Below are 21,576 nucleotides of genomic sequence, written 5' to 3' on the forward strand. Positions count from 1 at the left end.
AAACTGATTTGATGTTTCAAATTGAAACATCATCTGTCAATATATTCAAATATCATGAATGCTTTCAAAAGAAAGTGGGAAAAGATGGCAAATAGGGCTTTATATTTCTAATCATGAATCAAGGTTAAGTTCATTTGTATATTCTGATGCAGTGTTTACTCAAGACAAATTATTTAGGTGGTGCTAGAAACTGTTCTAAACATTATACATGTTATCTCATTTAATGCTTTCAAAATTCATATGGACAGGGACAATAGTGTGATGAAGGTCAAGGGAGGGAGAGGCAGAGGATAGATGGAGGTGGTGAAAGGGAGAAATTGGGGGACATATGCAATAGTGTCAATATTAAACATATTTACTAAAAAAATTTAAGAACAAAACAAAACATAAAATCTTATTATTTAACATATACAGTGTTGTAACTGAGGCTCAAAAGATAGTGATATGCACAATGTCATCTAGTTTGTATTGTAGAACCAGAATTTAAGCCTCTCTTTTGCTGAATCCAAAATCCAGAATCTTTTCACTCTCTTTCCTATTCCTCCCAAAGATCCAATTTCACTCCCACCCACCCACCCACCTCTACCCCTTATCCCTTGCCAATCTTTTGCTGACACTTAGCTGTCCAAGTATCCTGGATTATTTATTAGGTTCAGTAGATTATTTCCTGGCCCACTAGGAATAGTATATTTCAGAAATATACCAACATCAAAGCTGCTCATTTCTTGTCTAGTAACAAGCCTCTTTTATTTTCTTGATGTATACAATAGTGACAAAGCACGTAAATGACAGCTTATTCAAACATCACAATGTGAAATGTGTTTTCCTTGTCAAAATTCTGTTTGCTATCTTTATAGCATTTAGCGTTTGCATTTTGGTTTCCATACTGTCATGTCTTCAATGCCCAGACATCTCTACCGATTGATTTCAATGCATTTCATAAAATTGGGTATATTCACAGTTGGTTTTTCCATGAGTTAGGCAACTTGAATGAATATGATTTAGTAGAGATTTCACTCTTGGGTGCTGAAATGAGTCTACCCATGAAGGAAAGTAGAGTTGATGAACAATGATGAGAATGGACAGGGACAATAGTGTGAGGAAGGTCACATTCTTACTGGTGTTGGTTATTGTCCTGACAGATATTATCTCCATTGTTCTGAAAATAGCCTTAACCTATTTTCAGTGTCACAGAAGGATGCTATATGTATGTTTAAATATACTAATTCTCCCAATTCTATATAATTACCTTCATTGTTTTAGTCAATCTTATAATAGTACTCATTTAATTTGCTATATTGAAAAATAAGCTAAAATAACTATATATCCTGTTAAAATTATATTTTAATATAATTTCAATGGTATATTTATTTAATAAACAGTATTTGCTGAATGTTTATTATGATTACCATTTACTAGGCACAAGACTGTAATCAGAGTTTAGGATGTGTTAAAAGCGGTAAGACTTATTACTTGTCCTTTAAAAGTTTATTTTTTAAGATTAGTAAACTGTGCTGAAGTATGACGGAGATCTGTCATTTTTGTGATAATTTTATTGAAATAGAAAATGTTCCTCCCAATATTTACCTAGTAATCTTTCAGTTACCTGAAGGAACATTGGTTCATGGAGTAGTGACTCTTACTGACGTCAGAAACATCCAAACCTGTAGAGAATTTTTATGAGTTTATTTGAGCCAAAATGATGACAATTGGCAGGATGTAAAATCTCAAGGGATTTCGATAATGCTCCAGAAAATGGCAGGATTACTACTTATTTTGCACATCAGAATCAAAGGAAAAGATATGGGGGATTATATTAAATCATTAGTGATTGATTAGGGTGGTAGGAGAAAGTGAAGTGGAGAAATCTCTGAGACTGGATAAAACGTAAAATGAATAAGCATACTTTTTACATTGGTGGACATACTAGTAAAATAGTTAACAATTAACATTTACAGCATATATAGGTGGTATGTGAGAGAACAAGATAACAATGAGGGGTTCTGTGGTCTTGTGTTGTGGTGGGAGATTGTGCCCTGAGGGGTTTAGAAAAAAGCGGATTGTTCTGACATCCCAAGTGTATGTTATGGTAGATGCAAAAAGGCCATAGATGGGCTCAGTTAAGTTAAAGGTTGATCTTGGTTGAGGAAGACACTGGCCAGGGAAAGGACTATCGCCATGACTTGCTTTTAGTTAGGAAGTTTTAATTTCAGACCATGCAGGCCTCCCCTGAGCTTGTCAGGTTTAGTATCTGGCCCCTTTTTGGTCCACATTCTTTAAGTCCCAACTCCCTATATATTTTGGTACCATCCAAATTTATGTCATTGCATTAGACAGCCAAGCAGATGAAATAGAAAACTTGTCATGTCTCACTGATCAGACTAAATGTCTTTTTTGTAAGTCTGTTTTTAGATTTAGTTTAGATAAGTTAAAGTGACTTAACCCAAAAATTGACCTTTTACAACTATTCTTGAAAAACAGAGATAAGGAGAGTCTCAAAAGCCAGATCCTATTAACAGTAAGTGTAGTATCTTGTGTAGGACTGGCACATTCTGTAAATCCATGCCTGGGTAACCTGTATTTTATTCAGTCATATTTCTTCTTTTTAAAATATATATTTTAAATATTTTATCATGAGATACTACTGTTTTTTCCTTGCAATTCACTCAGTATTAACCAGAGATGAAATTATGTCCTATACAAATATGTATAAGGGTGAAACATACAGAGGTACCACTGGACACTTCTTTTTAATGGTTCACGTAGTAACAGATATGTTGACAATTTATGTTATTTCTTTGTGTCCTGATTTTAGTCAAGCTTATTTTGCTACTTATATAAAATAAGTTGAAAGAAATATCAAATAAATTAAAGTATTTATTGAGTTTTATGCTTGGGACTTAGCTGGAGGTCACCAAGCCCATCAGCATGCCTTCCATAACTTGCAAAGCACACAGCGATGTACCATGTTGTCATTAATCACAGAGAGAGGGTATTAAGATCTCTTTCAGATAATCTATTCTGTGCTAGTTTTTTTTTTAATGAAATATACAATAAGCAGGTTTTTTTTTTCTTTTTCTTGTTCAGATGGCTCCCAAATGTTAAAATTTGGGTGATGATATTTTTGAAATAGTTACTTTGATTTCCCTCTATTTTATTTTTTTCATGAGCAATGCAGATGCAGATATCTTTCCTGCAATCTAATACCACTTGACTTAATTATTTTACCCAGATACTGTGCTTTCTAACATTCAACAGTTATATTGCTTTTTGGGAAGCATCTAAGTTTGGGAGCCTATCTACTTCTTCTACCAGTGATGGCGAACCTATGACATGCGTGTCAGCACTGACACGCATAGCCATTTCTGATGACACGCGGCCGCTGAGGCGGCCGCATGCCAAGGATGAAACATTTGCTGCTCCTGAGGATGAAACATTTGCGAAATAATGTTTTTTCCTCAAAGTGACACACTACCCGAGTTATGCTCAGCTTTTTGGCAAAGTTTGACACACCAAGCTCAAAAGGTTGCCCATCACTGAACAGCAGTGTAGTATAGTAGAAATCTGACCTATTTAATCTGGGACATTTTACATCTTTATTACATTATCTAACCTTCATTTTCATTATCTTTAAAGTTGTAATAGTTAGATGAGAGGTGTTTTTTTTTAATGTGATGACTATGCACAATATTTTCAGTCCCTGTAGTACAACATCAATATACAACATACAGTTAGAATTATGTTAGAAGTTAAGAAATAGTGGATCATGCTTTAACTTGGCAATGGGCATTTGTGGTTGGCTGACAGGGAAGGTGAGAGAATGCTGCCTTTCCCTCCTAATCTTTTGATTTCTTGCTATTCTTTGATACTATTGCACCATGCATTTTAGTCTTAATCTTTCCAAAGCATAATTAAGAGATAAAAATATAGCTCATGCTATAGAGGCTTTAAAGTCACTACATACACATAGTACTTTGCTCACAATTTTACTACTTTGAATACCAACTCATATAGCAACCTTAAGGAAACTTTTGCCTTTTTAATATATGAGAAATATCAACCCACACTGTGTGTGTGTGTGTGTGTGTGTGTGTGTGTGTGTGTGTATTATTGCACACGCACATAAGAAAATCTCAGTGGAGATCAGTGAATGTGCTTTGATTTATCTGTGTAGTGCTATTATGTTTCTTCAGATGTGTTGTTTTTCTAATTATTTATGGAATAATCTTGGCATTCTCATGGTACTAGGAATACAACATGCATCACTTCCTTCAATTCTAACATCAGTGTTGCACTGTGGCTCATCCAGGAGCAGGTGTTGAACATTGATATAGACAGAATTTTCTCTCCTGTCTACCAAAGCCCAAATCCTCCCATTGCCAGTATCTCCTGGCCAACAGAACACTAATACCAAACTTCCTTCCAAATTCAATTCTCAGGCGTGACTTCATTATGCTGCCTGCCAAAATCCTGGCTCATGGACACTCTGGTTTTAAAAATTAAGGCAGAGTAAAATTTTTGTCAAATGAATACCTTGTGATTTAGGTGATACACTTTTAATTTGGTAGCTTTCTCTGAGGTTAGTAATTTGAGATTACATTGCATTTGATTACTTAATAACATTTCTTTCTGAATATACCAAAACTGTCTAATTAGAACAGAACTGTTGTTCACCATAAAATACCAAAGTATTTACTGTGGAGAAAATTTTTCAGAAAACTGGAAATTCTTAATAAAATCTAGGCATTTTAACATTCTAAGTTATTTTAAACTAGAGGCTTGGTGCACGAAATTCGTGCACGGGGGCGGGGGGTGTCCCTCAGGCCAGCCTGCACCCTCTCCAATCTGGGACATCCCTCTCACAATCCAGGACTGCTGACTCCCAACTTCTTGCCTTCCTGCCTTCCTGATTGCCCCTAACTTCTTCTGCCTGCCAGCCTGATCACCCCCTAACCACTCCCATGCCAGCCTCATTGATGTCTAACTGCTCCCCTGCCAGCCTGTTTGCCCCCAACTTCCCTCCTCTGCTGGCCTGGTCACCCCTAACTGCCCTCCCCTGCAGGGTTGATTGCCTCCAGCTGCCCTCCCTTACAGTCCTGGTCCCTCTCAACTGCCCTCCCTTGCAGGCCTGGTGCCTCCCAATTGCCCTCCCCTGCTAGCCATCTTGTGGTGGCCATCTTGTGTCCACATGGGGGCAGCCATATTGTGTGTTGGCATGATGGTCAATCTGCATATTACTCTTTTATTAGATAGGATAACTAATGAATAGAATCTCTTGACCAAACCCTTTGTATCAATGAGCCTTTTAAAAAATAACTCTTGATTTATTTAAAACAATTTAAATTCAAAGGTTGCATAATTTCAGAACATAGAACTCACATGGCCTCTTTAATTTTTATTTTTTGCTGGCGTGTGGTGGAGCATCAAAATTGGTATAAACAATTTGATAATTTAAAATACTGTTTTAAAGGCAGCAACATTAAAAGGTAATCTTAGGAAGATTGGACTTGAACAGGTATTTATTTATTATTTGGAATGTTAGGCAATATTTATTAAGAATAAATGTTTCCTCTATCATTTTGAGAGTCTAGTATTTTTATGACCATTTGTATATCAAACTTGAACATCTTTTAGAGTACATTTTATATTGTTAAATTAATCTGTTTAAATTACTAAAATGGTATTTGCATTTTCCCTTAAAATTAGTCAACCACCATAATATACATGATTTATATTATCTCTATCAGGTAGAGATAATGTGAAAAATGATATCAGATCAATACATTTTGAACAAATTTTTGTATTACAAGTCTATGGAGATGCAGGCACTAGGTTCGTTATTCTTAGTTGCTTTTTCAGAGTTTCCCTTCTTGGATTTTAGTGGAATTGAAATCAGTACTTACAAAGAAATCATGTCTTACACATGAGTTAGGTAGTCAAGTTAGTGTATTTATTTTCTGGTATTATTATTATTATTGATTTACCTGGTATTATTTTTAAATAAATATTCTGAAAAAAACCAAAAGATGCTACATGCATGATAATAAATCTCCTTGAAAACACCACTATCCTGGGCTGACAAATTAGTAAAGAAATCAGCAAGGGAACCAAAACTTAGGAAAGTGCTGTGGCAAGTGATGGAATCAGAGTCCTACGATTTTGAGGATTAATAGCAGGTGGCACTGGGAGCAGTCAAAGAGCTGTGATTCAAAGAAGAAATAATGCAGTTCTGGCATTGAAACATTGGATCAGCATTCATAGTTCTATAAAACAGAACATGAAGTATAAACAACTTTTAGTTTAAGAATAATTTCTATCTTTCAAAAATTGTAATCCTATTCAAGTTCCCTCAGAGAACAGATCAAGAGATGGAACACTCTATTTCATTTTATGAGGTTTGTATAACTTCAGACCAAATTAGACGGAAATGATGCCTGAAAAGCATTGCATACCAATTTCACTTATAAAAATAGACATGAAAACAGCAAACAAAATGTTGGCAACATAAATTACATAATAGCTAAAATCATAATGCATTCTACTAACCAGAAATAATCTTAGGAACACAAGTCTGAGTGAATGTGAAATAAATTGATTAATGTAACCCATCAAATTAAAGAAAAGGATAATGTGATTATCTGATTAAATGCATCAGAATTTCTGATAACATTCAATACTCACTCATCATAAAACTTCTTATCAAACTAAGAATGAGAGGAACATCTTTAACCTGATATTTAGAATACAATGCAGTTGCCTTCTATCATACCTCATTAAATAACCTGAAACCTGAAGACTCTCAGGAACCCAATACTGGGAGAAAAAATAAAAACACACGAAAATGGGTCACAAAAGAATACATAGATTAATTATAACCACCATGCTATAAGTTGCTAAGAAAGTAGACCTTAAAGTTTTCACCACAAAAAAGAAATGATAGTTATGTGATGTGTGGCAGATGTTCACTAACACTATGGTGGTAATCATTTTGCAGCGTATAAGTGTATCAAGTCAACATGCTGTACACCTTAAAAGTGCGTGATGTTACATGTCAAATATATATCAATAAAGATGAAAAAAATACAGTATAAACCCTGAAAGTAGCTTTTCTTTTTGGGACCCAAGTACCTGATTTAAGCTTTGATTGCTGAGTCATCCATTTCAAAGAGGCATCTACTTTAAAGAAGGCAATCTCTAATAAAAACACATCACCAGCCACACACTAGATAAAGAGCCAGGCAGCCTCCCCCACTGGGGCTCCTTCATTGTAGAGATCTTGGTTAACTTTGATAATTGACCACTTGGGCTACTTGTTTTTTCTCTTCCTTACTTTCCATTCCTGCTGTGAAGTTTTAAATTCAACAATAAAGAGTGAGCCAGTAAAACCTTAGGTGCCCACCCTCAACCCCAATAAAAGCAGAAACTCAAGCCTGTTCATGTGTGTGCTCTCTCTCTCTCTCTCTCTCTCTCTCTCTCTCTCTCTCTCTCTCTCTCTCATCTTCTCTCTATCTCTTCTCCCCATGACTTCACTGTGTGCCCCCTATTACGTCTTATACACTTTAGGGCCTATAAGTGATAAACATGTTTTCTTCAAAGCTTCCTAATTGTTATGGCTGAAGGCTGTCTTGCAATCACAGTAAGTACCAAAAGAGCTGGTCCAGCCCTAACATTGGTTTGGAAAGGAGAGATGTCAGTGGGAAACTCTCGGGGCTCAGGTGAGTGCCCCCAGGCATTCTAACAGATGGCATTACTATCATAGACTGAGACCTTCACTTCTATAATAGTAAAAGCATAATATGCTAATTAGACCAGACTAAGCCGTGGCGGGTCGGGGCAGAGGCAGAGGCAGAGGCCCAGGCCCCCCAGGCCTCCACAGCAGGTGGAAGCAGAGGCAGAGGCCCCTGGGCCACCATGGCGGGTGGGGGCCGAGGCAGAGGCCTGGGTCCCGGGTGCCCAAGGGAAGCCCGTTCCTGCAGCCGGGGGAAGGAAGGCCCACTCCTGCATGAATTTCATGCATCGGGCCTCTAGTATAATATACCAATTATATTAAGGTTCAAACTCACAAAGTGAAGTAATGAATTGTTAAGAACATATACATACATATATAGTAAGTCTATTTTTAAAAAAAGGGGAAATGAGACCAGGCACCAAGAGGGATCCCCTAGGCTACAACATACCCTTTGAAGAAAAAAAGGCAGGATTTCTCCAGGAGACTTTGCTACCAACAGTCCCAGCAATCCTGACCAGCAGTACTGTGTATACCCACAGCCTTTGCCATTGAGGAACCTAGCAATCTTATAACAGACAAAATAGATGCATGTCCAAAACTGTCAAGAGACAGAAAAGGTCATTATATACTTATCAAGGGGTCAATTCATCAAGAGATTATAATGATTGTAAATATATATAGTAGTACACCCAGCATTGAAGTCTCTGTATTAAACAAATATTAACAGATCTGAAGGCAGAAACAGATATCAATGTAGTAACAGTATGTGACTTCAGTACCCCGCTTTAAACAATGGATCTATCATCCAGACAGAAAATCAATGAGGGAATATTGGATGTGAACTACACTTTGGCCAAATGGACCTAACAGACACATACAGGACATTCTGCCTAAGAGCAGCGAGCACATTTTTCTCTGGCGTACATAGAACACCTCTGCGATAGAGCAGATGTTAGGTCACAAAGTCAGTCTTTACAAATTTAAGAATTTTTAGATTATATCAAACATCTTTTCTGACTGTAGTGTTTTGAAACTAGAAAATGATAGCCAAAAGAGAGCTAGAAAATTAAACAATATGTAGAAATTAAACTGCTGAACATCCAGTATGTCATGAAAAAAATCATAAGGAAAATGAAAAATACCTTGAGAAAAACAAAACAAAAAATGTAAACAGAACATATCAAAATGCATGCTGCAAAAATAGTTTGAAGGGGAAGTTTATAAAAAATATAGGAAAAAATAACTCAAATAAGAAACCTAACTTTACACTTCAAGAAACTAGAAAAAGACGAATAAAGTAAGGCCAAAGTTAACAAAAGTGAGGAAATAAGTATCAGAGCAGAAATAAATAAAATAAACTAGAAAAACAATAGAAAAATCAATGAAACCAAGAGCTTTTTTTAAAAAAAGATAAAATTGGCAAACCTTTAGATAGATGAAGAAAATTTTTAAAAAGGAAGACTCAACATCAGAAATAAAGCAAGACATTACAACAAACACCATACAAACATAAAAGAATGTAAGAGACTGTTATGTACAATTATGCCTACAAATTGGACAACCTAGAAGAAATGGATACATTTTGAAAAACATGCAACCTACCATGTGTGAATCATGAGGAAATAGAAAATCTGAAGAGACCTACAGCTAGAAAGGAGACTGAATCAATAATAAAAATATTGCCAACAAAGAAAACCCAGGGTCAGATTATTTTTACCGGTGAATTCTACCAAACATTTATGCTCAAACTTTTCAAAAAAGAAAAAAAAAAAAGAAAATAGTTTATGAGACCTGCATCACCCTGATATAAAAGCCAGATAAGAATACTACAAGAAAGGGCCCTAGCCGGTTTTGGCTCAGAGGATAGACAGTCGGCCTGCAGACTGAAGGGTCCTGGTTCAATTCCAGTCAAGGGCACATACCTCGCTTGCAGGCTCCTCCTGGACCCAGGCGCTGGTCAGAGCATGTGCTGGAGGCAACCCATCAATGTGTTTCTCTCACATCGATATTTCTCTCTGTCTTTCCCTCTCTCTTCCACTCTCTCTAAAATCCATGGGAAAATATCCTTGGGTGAAGATTAAAAAAAAAAAAAAAAAGAATACTACAAGAAAGGAAAATTAGAGTCCAATATCTCTGATGAACCTAAGATATAATCCTCATCAATGAAATATTAAACAGAATTCAACATCATGTTAAAAAGGATCAATTATTATTTATCCCTGGTATACAAAGATGGTTAAAATATGCAAATCAATAAATGTCATACAACACATGAACACAATAAAGTGTAAACATCATCTCAGTAGATGAAGAAATATAAATAATATAGAATAAGTATCTACCTAATAAAACAGTAATATGCAAATTGACCGCACCTTCGCTATGCCCAAACCACGCCCACCATCCAAAGCCACGCCCACCAGCCAATCAGGGCGAGTATGCAAATTACCCAAGAAAGATGGCGGTTAATTTGCATATGCTGAGGGAGGGAGGAGTGAAGACTGAAGACAACTTAGAAGGAAGAAGGAGGAAAAGCGGAAAGGAAGGTGGCTGCCAGAGGGAAAGCCCGGGAGGGGTGGGGCGGGGCGGGGGGAGCGGAGCAGGGCGGGGCGGGCAGCAGCGGCCTGCGAGTGCAGGCGCAGTGGCCGCAACGGCCGCTTGCAGGATTTTTCCTGCAAATGGGCTACTAGTTAATAATAAATGATATATCTTAAAAGCTAACAGCTCACATCATACTTAACAGCAAAGAGCTAAAAGCTTTTCCTCTAAGATCAAGAACAAGACACAGGATGCCCACTCTCTCTGCACAAGTTCTAGCCAAAGGAATTAGTCAAGAAAAAGAAATAAAAGTGATCCATATAGGACAGGATGAAAAAAAATTTTTCAGTTTGCACATGACATGATCTTATATACAGAATACCATAAAGCTTCAATTTAAAAAAATATTAGAACTTATAAATGAATTTAGTAAAGTTGCAAGATATAAAACCAATATAAAAATTAGTTGAGTTTCTAAGTACAGCTTACTATATTGATTTTTTAAAAAATAGAATCCTATTTACAATGACATTAAAAATAATAAAATACTTAGACATAAGTTTAACCAAGGAAGTGAAAGACTTGTACACTGAAAACTGTAAGTATTGATGGAAATAATTGAAATATATATAAATAAATAATATATCCTGTTTTGACTTAGAATAATTAATATTGTTAAAATATTCATGTTATACAAAGTAATCTACAGATTTAACAGAATGGTTATAATACTTCCAAACACATTTGTTTTTACAGATATAGAATAAACAATCTTAAACTTTGTAAGAAACCACAAAGATCCTGAATACCCAGTGCCATCTTGAAATAAAAGAACAAAACTGGGAGCATCACATGTTTTGATTTTAAACTATATTATAAGGCTATAGTAATAAAACATTGTGGTATTGACATAAAAACAGAATAATGATCTGTTTGATATAAAGTTGTCAGTGAAACCAATCCAATGAGCAGTGAAACAGAATCAATGAAACATAATAGAAAGCCCAGAAATAAGCCCATGCATATATGGTCTATTCCTTTTGACAAAGGTGCCAAGAACACATAATTGTGGGAAAAACTGGATATCTACATGCAAAAGAATGGAATTAGACTCCTATTTTACACTGTTCACAAAAAACCTCAAGATGAATTATAGACCTAAATGTAAGACCTGAAACTGAAATACTTCTAGAAGAAAACAAAACAAAAGGGAATACTTTTTGACATTGGTCTTACAATAGTTTTTTGGATATGACAACCAAAGCATATGGAACAAAACAAAAATTGACAAGTGGGACTATATCGAAGTAAAACACTTTTGTACAGCAAAGGAAACAATCAACAAAGAGGCAACCTATGCAATGGGAGAAGATATTTACACACCATATGGTTGATAAGGGCTTCAATATCTAAAATACATAAGGAACTCATACAATTCAATAGCAAAAAGTCCACAAATAGCCCAATTTAAAAATGGACAAAGACCTGAATAGACATTTCTCCAATGAACTTGTACAAATGACCAACAGATACATGAAAGATGCTCAGTCTCACGAATCATCAGGGAATACAAAGCAAAACTATGAGCTATCACCTCACATGGATTACCAATTAAGCAAGATATAGCAAAAGCCAGCAAAGATGTGAAGGAAAGGCAACTTTTTTTAAACTGTTGGTGGGGATGTAAACTGGTATAGCCTTTATGGAAAACAGTATGGAGTTTCCTCAAACAATTAAAAAAAAACACACAGAACTACCATATGATTCAGCAATACCACTTTTGGGTATATATCCGAAACGAATGAAATTGATACATAGAAGAGATATCATATAGTTGTATATAAGATATCATATAGTTATATACATAATATCTGTAATATGCTAATTAGACTGGACAGCCTAACGACCTTCCAGACGACCTTCCAGACAAAGCTGGGGCTACAAGGGCTGAGGAAAGCCTCCACGGCTGCAAGGGCCAAGTCCCTTTCATGAATTCCATGCATTGGGCCTCTAGTATTAATGATACACAGTGTTATCTTTATACTGGGAATTACTAGCCAAAGTATGAAATCAAGCTAAATGTTTATAGTCTAAGTAGAGGCCCAGTGCATGGAATTCATGCACTTGTGGGGTGGAATCCCTGCACTGGGAGTGGGCCTAAGCTGGCAGTTGGACATCCTTAGTGCTACTGCAGAGGCGGGAGAGGCTCCCACCACCGCCCCTGTGCTCGCCAACCATGAGCCTAGCTTCTGGCTGAGTGGTGCTTCCCCTGTGGGAGTGCACTGACCACCAGGGGGAAGCCCCTGTGTTGAGTGTCTGCCCGCTGGTGGTCAGTGCCCATCATAGAGACCAGTCGTTTCGCTGTTCAGTCGATTTGCTTATTAGCCTTTTATTATATAGGGTGAATGGATAAAGAAAAGTGGGGTATAAAAATGGAATATTATTCAGTTTTAGTGAAGAGCATGCCATTTGCAACAATATAAATTGAATTTTGAGGGCACTATGATAAGTGCATTGATTCATTAAGCTAGACCAATAAACACAGATACTGCAATATCACTATATGTAGAACCTAAAAAAATAAAAAAATAAGTAAGTTAAACTCATAGAAACAGAGTAAAATCCTAGTTGCCAGGGATTGGGGGCTGTAGGAAATGGAGTGATGTTGGTCAGAGGGTACAAATCTTCAGGTTTAAGATGAATATTTTCTGAAGATCTGATGTACAGCCTGGTGACTATAGTTAATATACTGTGCTGTATACTTAAATTTTGCTGAGGGATTAGATATTATGTGTCCTCAACACACACAATACACACACAAACATACACACAAAGGCAACTATGTGAGCTGATGGATGTGTTAATTTGATTGTGATAATCATTTTATAATATTCATGTATATCAGGTCACTGTGTTGTATAGTTTAAATATATACAATTTCATTTGTCTATTACACCTCCAAAATCCTCCCCCTCCTCCCCTCCCCCCAAAAAACAAAAACAGAATAAGATACAGACTGCTAGTCTTATTCAGAATAAAAATAAAAACAATAGAATTCTTTATCACCTCTTCCATAAAATTTACATGGTACTGATGATTGATCAAACTAGATATTTAAAAAAAAAGAATAGAAATAGCATTTAAAAAGATAGAAAACAGCTGGGACATTGTACATCATTACATCTTCCTTTTAAGCTGTGTCAATAGACCTACTTTTTGTCACCAGCGATGACTTCCTTTACTATTGTATGTTGTTGTTTTTTGCACTGTGTGTACTTTTATTCCATTTTTGGAAGTATTTTATTTTGGTTTTCTTGAATAAACAGGGTCCAAAGAGTAACAAGTATGGATGAGAAAAAAATATGTATGGGCAAAAATAGCAATGATTATCAAATATTCACTTAGGTAATAGTTTGGATAGCAACAAAATTATCATAAGAGGACATATATGTGTGTATATATATACATATAAATATATAAATATATACATACACACACACACACACACACATATATATATATATAAATATATTAAAAAAAATATATATATATATACATATATTTTTTGAGGGGGCAAAAGGGTGATCTTGTAAATTCCATCATAAAACAAAATAAAACTTTATTGGATTATTATCTTTTAATTTCCCTGTCTGATTCTGTTCTAGGTTCTACACATATTTTTAACAGATTCTTTTCTAGGATATCATAAGCAAAAATATATAGTATCACTATGGATTATGGGATAGGTATAGAAATTAATATATAGACTTCAGCATGCACACACAAAATTAATTTCATATTGGTTTGAGAAGCTGTGGTTGGTTTTACAATGATATACTGATTTTATTGCATATCATTGTTGTCATAGCATCATGCAATTTGTCATGTAATTTGTATCAAAATAGTTCTGTCTCTATCATTTGCAATAGCAACAGCTATATATTAATCACATAGCTTTAACTATATATAAAAAAGCCTAATATGCAAATTGTCCCCATGGGAATTCGACCGGGAGCCCGATTGCTCACTATGATGTGTGCTGACCAACATGGGGCGGTGCGGAACGAAGGAAGGCCTCAGCCGGCAACCGGAAGGAAGGCCCTGGCTGGCAGCCAGAAGGCCCCGATGGGCCCTATCGCCAGCCAAGCATAGGGACCCTACCCATGCATGAATTTCTTGCACTGGGCCTCTAGTATGAAATAATAGTAACAGTAATACAGACCTGTCTCAACTAGTATGACTCCTAGTTTTTGAACTGAGTTTTAAATGGATTGTGTTGATGTCCATTGAAGGATCAGAATAAATAAAAGAATTAGTTGGAATTAATCACTCTTTTCTCTTCAGTCCCACAGTGCTTTATTAATTCTTAAGAACTTAATTCATTCTGTTTTGATTTAGTACGATTTCTGTGCAAGGTCATCACCTCTACCTAACCGGGAGTTTCTTGTGTAGTGACCCACCTCATCCATCTTTCATATCCACAGCTATTAATAATTGTCCATATATGAAACAGTCACAACTAAAAAGAATAAAGATTTTCTTATTTTTTATAATGTGCTTTTTAAATTTCTTTCAGAAATTTGATGCAACTGTACAAAAGCGAAGATGACACAGAAATTTCAAAGACGATTAAGGCTCAGTGGACTTCTCTGGGCCTAGAAGATGTGCAGTTTGTAAATTACTCTGTGCTGCTGAGCCTGCCAGGCCCTTCTCCCAGCTCTGTGACGCTGAGCAGCAGTGGCCAATGCTTTCATCCCAACAGCCAGCCTTGCAGTGGAGAAGCCAGAACACACAGCAGCCAAGATCTGCTCTCCTCATACGCAGCCTATTCTGCCAACGGAACTCTCGAGGTAATATGACCATTTGTCTCTGTCATTTATAGTGAAATAGAATTAGAAAACGGCAGCTTTCATCTAAATTGAACTAACTGGCGAGATGCAACATACAAAAGTAACCGTTAAATGTCCCCAGTGTGGAGATGCCAGGGAAGAAAAAGGAAGATTTGGATTGCCTGGCTCTTGACTTGTCATATTTGGAAAGTGAAAACACGTTAGAAGAATTTAATTCAGAAGTGTTGAACATGTGACTGAGTCATTCACATTTCCCGGAGTACACAGAGTACATGTTCATTTCATTCTTTGTTTTTGAAAGGCAGATTTTAATAGATTGCTATGGATGGAAAGAATAGAGATGGAGGCAATGGAAAATTGATGTGATTGTTCACACTTTTAAGATTTGAAATATACAGTACTTTCACTTTCTTAATGGAAAACACCTGAGCTAGAAGGCCAGCTGGGGATTATTGCTTTGTTATTTTCTGGGTTAGTTTTTGTTGTTGTTTTTTGGTGCTGTGGCATTTTTGGCATTGAGGTTAAGTGCACGGCTTCTAGAGCCACATGGACTGGTTTCAATCTCAGCTCTAGGGCTATTTCCTCAACTCTGTAATGTGGCTAATCATATTTCCAATATCATAAGGTTGCTTTGAGAATCAAATGGACTAATATATAAATAAATCTTGGAGGACAGAGCCTAGGCCATAGTAAAGACAGTTTGCCAGTTAGATACAATATATAACTGGTCACAAGTTTTCTTAAATAGCAAGTGGTCTGTTTCCATGTAAAAATATCAATTTAATGAGCACATTCAGTCTTTTATAAAACTGTAGATTGCTTCATTTAATACAAATGAAATAATGTTATGTTTCTGATTGTTGATAATTATTGCCACAGATTTTTAAGAATCTAACTTCTGATTAACTCTGATTAATATATGAAATATTTAGCCTGGATGGTGTTGCTCAGTGGTTGAGCATCGACCTAGGAATCAGGAGGTCTCTGTCCGATTCCCGACAGGGCAGGTGTCTGAGTTGCAGGCTTGATCCCCAGTAGGGGGCATGCAGGAGGCAGCTGATCAATAATTATTTCTCATCATTAATGTTTCTATCTCTCTTCCCTCTCCCTTCCTCTTTCTGATATCAATTAAAAACACATTTAAATAGCTATTCAATAAAGGATCTAATAAGGTATTTATATGGATTTTTAAAGCTCTAGTTGTAGTATGATTTTCAAAAGCAAAGCAATTTATAGGTGACTGTTTTACATGCATATGGAATACTTGCATATTTTATGTACATGTTTTAGACAGATGCATTATTGATACTCACATATTCTAATTAATAGAACACGAGTAATTTTTCTGCATCCCTTCAGATCATTTCCTAATTCAAATCAAGCTTGAGAGGTTGCTGCTGCTGATTCAGGCATACCTAATTTTTTTATTTTGAGTACATTGTGTTTGCATGAATTTCTATCAGGCAGAGCCATTAACAAGTTCCTAAATTATTCTAGTTTGACTGCCAGCAAAGCTCCCCACTACTTTGCTTTTGACAAGGTTATTTGTAGAAGAGGAGTGCCCCTTTTCTTTGAAGAGCTGTCATGTCCATTCATCATGTGACTGTTTTGGATAAGCTTCCAAGTTTTGCTTTTTGGTAAGAGTCTAAACAGCATTTGTGATATCTGAGATGTACTGGGAAAACCGGCACCGTGCCAGCATGATGGATGGTGTACTTTGCAACTTCTTTGTAATTCATTGTGCACGGGAAAGGTGACATTGTTTACCCCATCATAATGACAGGTGGGCCAGTGAAAGGGTCCTAAGGAGAGTTGTCCTGTCAGATGCAAAATACATATTAAAATGGATACATAAATAATTTAGCATGAGTCAGGTTAGCTTCGGGGAATAAACAGTAATTTATATTTTTATTAAAAGGTAAACATCCACTATAATATCATCATATTGTTAAAGACATGGTAGTGATGTTGACAATGTCTAGTCAGTTTTACAAATAGAATATATGACTTCATGTAATCCCTGTGCAATTATTTCTTGTGTCCTTTGTGAAACCCACACAGATGCAGAAAGCAAAGGGAACAATTAATATTTAATATGGCTTGGTCAGGTTGGGTCAGCCATGTTTTTAGTTTTGAACAGGGGATTTGTTTTTATTCCAATACATTTTATGGGTTTTAGAGTGTTCTTTCTATTAAGTATTTTTTTGTGTCTGAAAGACAAACCCAATAATTTAATTTTGTGTAGAATTTTATTTTCACCAACTCATTAACTGTGTTTAAAATATTGTTATCAACACATTTACCACTACCCCATTCCTCAGAGAACCCAAGCTAGCACCCTTCTTTTTTTTTTAATATATTTTATTGATTATTTACAGAGAGGAAGGGATAGGGATAGAGAGTTAGAAACATCGATGAGAGAGAAACACCAATCAACTGCCTCCTGCACACCTCCCACTGGGATGTGCCCGCAGCCAAGGTACATGTCCTAGACCAGAATCGAACCTGGGACCCTTCAGTCTGCAGGCCGACGCTCTATCCACTGAGCCAAACCGGTTAGGGCAGCACCCTTCTTTATCAGGTGCACAACTGTGGGTTGGTCACTTCAATTCTGTAAGCGTTCATGTTCTTATTTTTATGAGAAAACATACTAGTATCCCAAGTGGTTGTTGTGGGAAAGAAATTTTAAAAATCACATAAAGTGCCTGGCACTTGGAAAGCACTCTATAAATGTTACTATTATTATGTGGTATTAAGTAGACACATTCAAATGGGATAAATTAGGAAAATATCAGAACTATCTATCATAATATTTGGAAGCACAAACTTTTACCCTGTTGTCTGATTATAATGGTCCTGTATTCTGTTTAACATGACAAATATCAATCATCAGGGCCAAAAATACTTTTATAGTGTCTATATATATAAAAGGCTAAGTGACTTCTGGCTGGCCAACCAGCCGGTAGGTATGATGTGCACTGACCACCAGGGCACAGACGCTCAACTCAGGAGCTGCTGAGCTGTGGTGACTTGGCAGAGGCAGTTCTTGGGTGATGCACCTGGAACCAGAGAGTAGTGAGCCCAATTCTGGGTGTGTCACCTGAGAACCGCTCTCTCGCAATCCGGGACCCCTCAGGGGATGTTGGAGAGCTGATTTCAGCCCGATACACACAAGCCAGGATGAGGGACCCCACCTGCTGGAGGGACCCTGCTCACTTCACGGATGACCTTTGAGCCATGGATCTACCCCAAGTGCAGCCGGCTGGAAAGGGACAGTGGGAGGTTGGCTCCAAGGCCTGTCAGGCCCATCTCCCCCAGTACTGCCCCACCAGCAACTTCTAATTAATTTCCTTTCAATGTGCACGAATGTGAATAAATAATAGACTATATATAAATCCCTGATCATATTTTTAATTAAAAACTAAAAATCAAAGAAACTAGAAATAAAATATTTTAGTTTTTAATTTTAAAATTTTTATTTTTAAATCTTCACCTGAGGATATTTTTCCATTGATTATTTTTAGAGAGAGTAGAGAGGAGGAAGGGGAGTGGAGAGATAGAGATAGAGATAGAGATAGAGATAGAGATAGAGATAGAGATAGAGATAGAGATAGAGAGATAGGTAGAGAGAGAGAGAGAGAGGAACATCCATGTAAGAGAGACACATGACACATTGACTGGTTGCCTCCAGCATGGACCAGGGCTGGGAATGGAGCCTGCAACTGAGATACATGCCCCTGACTTGGAGCCAAACCCAAGACCCTTTGGTCTGTGGGCTGACACTCTAACCACTGATCCATCCATCCAGAGCAGAGTATTTTATTTTTGAATGCAGAATTACAAATCTGTCAAGTTGGTCCTGAGGAGCAGTGTTATCTTTGTTGTGTAAAATATCAAGACATAGTTTAACATATGAAATCTGAACATCATCAAATAATTTGTTAAAATGTCTTAAAGTATAAAAATATAACCACTGCATGGAATCTTTTAATAACCTGCAGTCAGATGTCTATTTTCTCATGGCTAGGAAAACTTTGTCTTCCTGTTTTATTTTTAATATTCTTAAACAAAAACAAACTTATCAGTGTGTGGCAAAAGGCAAAGCTACATGCATTTGGCTCTGAAGGATTCCTGTTATAGATAAAAATTATCAGAAGCTAAAGGAGTGGAATAGAATTGTATGAGTATGAAGATTAAGCTACTGTCTCACCAACAGAAAATGTAAGCTTGGAGCTGCTTTTTATTGTTGAAATGATTTTGCTTTTTTTTGTCTCTCTTTTCTTCTCTTGGGATCTATCTTTTGATCAACAATGAAAAATTGTGAGATAAATAGCTGTGAACACAATTGTATAAAAGTTATTAAATTTTTTAATTACATATAATACATTTGCCCAAATCCCATCTATTCCTGATATCATGAGCTTTGTGCACTGAATTAACAAAAAAATTTCATAACTTCTGCTAATGTGAGGATAATAACCATGGGACTAATTGCCACATACTATATATGAATGTACATATATATCCTATCTAATAATAGACAAATATGCAAATTGACCATACCCCCGACACACACAAGCCATGCCCACAAGCCACGCCCACCATCCAATCAGAGCGAGCATGCAAATTAACCCAAACCAAGATGGCTACAGCCACAGAGAGCAAGGTTTCCTAGGTAACAGAGGAAGCCAAGCTTTCTGCCAGCCATTGCAGGCCTAAGCCTCCACTCAAGCTACAAAGTTTCAATTATAGAAGGTAAACAAATTCAAACAAATGGCGGCAGAATGGAGCTTGAGAGAGCAGGCCAGGGTTGCCACCTGCAACAGGGGAAGCAAAGCTTTCTGCACACCCTGGCCGGGCCCACCCGCTTAAGGCAACAAAGTTTCAATTATAACCCCAACACAAATGGCTTTGGGCCTCCGAGGGAGCCCCAGGCTTGGCTCTGCTCCAGGCTACAAAGTTTCAATTGTAGAAGGAAAATAAATTCCAGATACCAGGGCCTCCTCTTGGGTTGCCAGGGGGCGTGGCCTGCCTGCAAACCACCACAGGTCCCTCACTCAGGCCGCCCCATGCCCCAAGGGAACCCTACCCTGATCAGGGACACCCTTCAGGGCAAACCAGCTGGCCCCCACCCCTGTACCAGGCCTCTGTTCTATCTAATAAAAGAGTACTATGCAGATTGATCATCACTGCAACACACAATATAGCTGCCCCCATGTGGTCAAAGATCCTGCCCCCATGTGGACACAAGATGGCCACCACAAGATGGCCAGCAGGAGAGGGCATTTGGGAGGCACCCAGCCTACAAGGGAGGGCAGTTGAGAAGGACCAGGTCTGCAAGGGAGGGCAGTTGGAGGTGATCAACCCTGCAGGAGAGGGCAGTTAGGGGTGACCAGGCTGGCAGAGGAGGGAAGTTGGGGCAAACAGGCTGGCAGCAGAGTGGTTAGGGGGTGATCAGGCTGGCAGGTAGAAGCAGTTAGGGGCAATCAGGAAGGCAGGCAGGCAAGCAGTTGGGAGCCAGCAGTCCTGGATTGTGAGAGGGATGTCCGACTGCCCGTTTAGGCCTGATCCCTGGGAGAGGTCCCAGATTGGAGAGGGTACAGGCTGGGCTGAGGGACAACCCCCCTCCGTGCACGAATTTCGTGCACCGGGCCTCTAGTATTACATATATATGTACATATATATTTTTTCCAGTATTTAAAATTTAGACAGAAGCATTTACAAACAAACAAGTGATCTATCATAACATATTGTCATAGTTAAATATTTGTGAGAAAGGTTACATCTTTTATGTGGGCAAGAGGACAAAAGCATATAAAATAAAAGTTTTAAAGCAAAGATAGCTGAATTAAAACAAATATGGACATTTTAGTGAGAAAGTGTTTGACTAGAGACTTCTAATTTGACTAAAGTTACCTGTAAAGTTTCTGAATCTCCATAATTAAGTGTAATTTGACAGAAAAGTCTAGGTCAGCCTTTTTATTTTTACTTTTGATATGATTTAAAGCATACCACTTATAAAACTAAGTTGGTAATGTAACTTTTCTAGCAGATTTAATTTATATTTTAATTTCCATAAAATGCCAGCATTTAAATATGTAGTTTGCATGTAATATTTACCTCCCTCCATAACTAGAGAGATCTGTGCAAAAGTTGATCCTTAGGTTTATGCACTACTTTGATACACTAAGATAAATTATTTTAAAAGGCAGGATTCTGTCACATTACTTTCACTGTCTCTGGGAAGAATTCTCTTGAATGAATTACCAACTCCTCCAATATCCTTTCCTTAATAAGTTGAATATCATTTATGAAATAAAGTGTCCTGTGATTATTAATGTTTTCCTATATATTTTAATTTGATATAGAAAGATTAACTGACTAATATAGAACTTAGCCAGCTGGGTCTCCCTAATATAGCAGGAAGCCATCAACATTCAGCAAATACACGCTGAGTGC

At 37.1% G+C, this 21,576-nt stretch overlaps 1 protein-coding gene across 1 annotated transcript in view; it reads left to right on the forward strand.

Moving 5' to 3' along the window:
• The window catches only part of NAALADL2 (N-acetylated alpha-linked acidic dipeptidase like 2), a 630,481-nt gene that overhangs the window by 121,296 nt on the left and 487,609 nt on the right, over positions 1-21,576 (forward strand). Inside the window, exon 3 of the mRNA XM_054713015.1 lies at positions 14,844-15,117. Within this exon, the coding sequence (XP_054568990.1) occupies positions 14,844-15,117 (274 nt within the window). The remainder of the gene's footprint in view (positions 1-14,843; positions 15,118-21,576) is intronic.

This window comes from Eptesicus fuscus, chromosome 3 (genome assembly GCF_027574615.1).
Source record: "Eptesicus fuscus isolate TK198812 chromosome 3, DD_ASM_mEF_20220401, whole genome shotgun sequence".
NCBI classification, from domain to species: domain Eukaryota; kingdom Metazoa; phylum Chordata; class Mammalia; order Chiroptera; family Vespertilionidae; genus Eptesicus; species Eptesicus fuscus.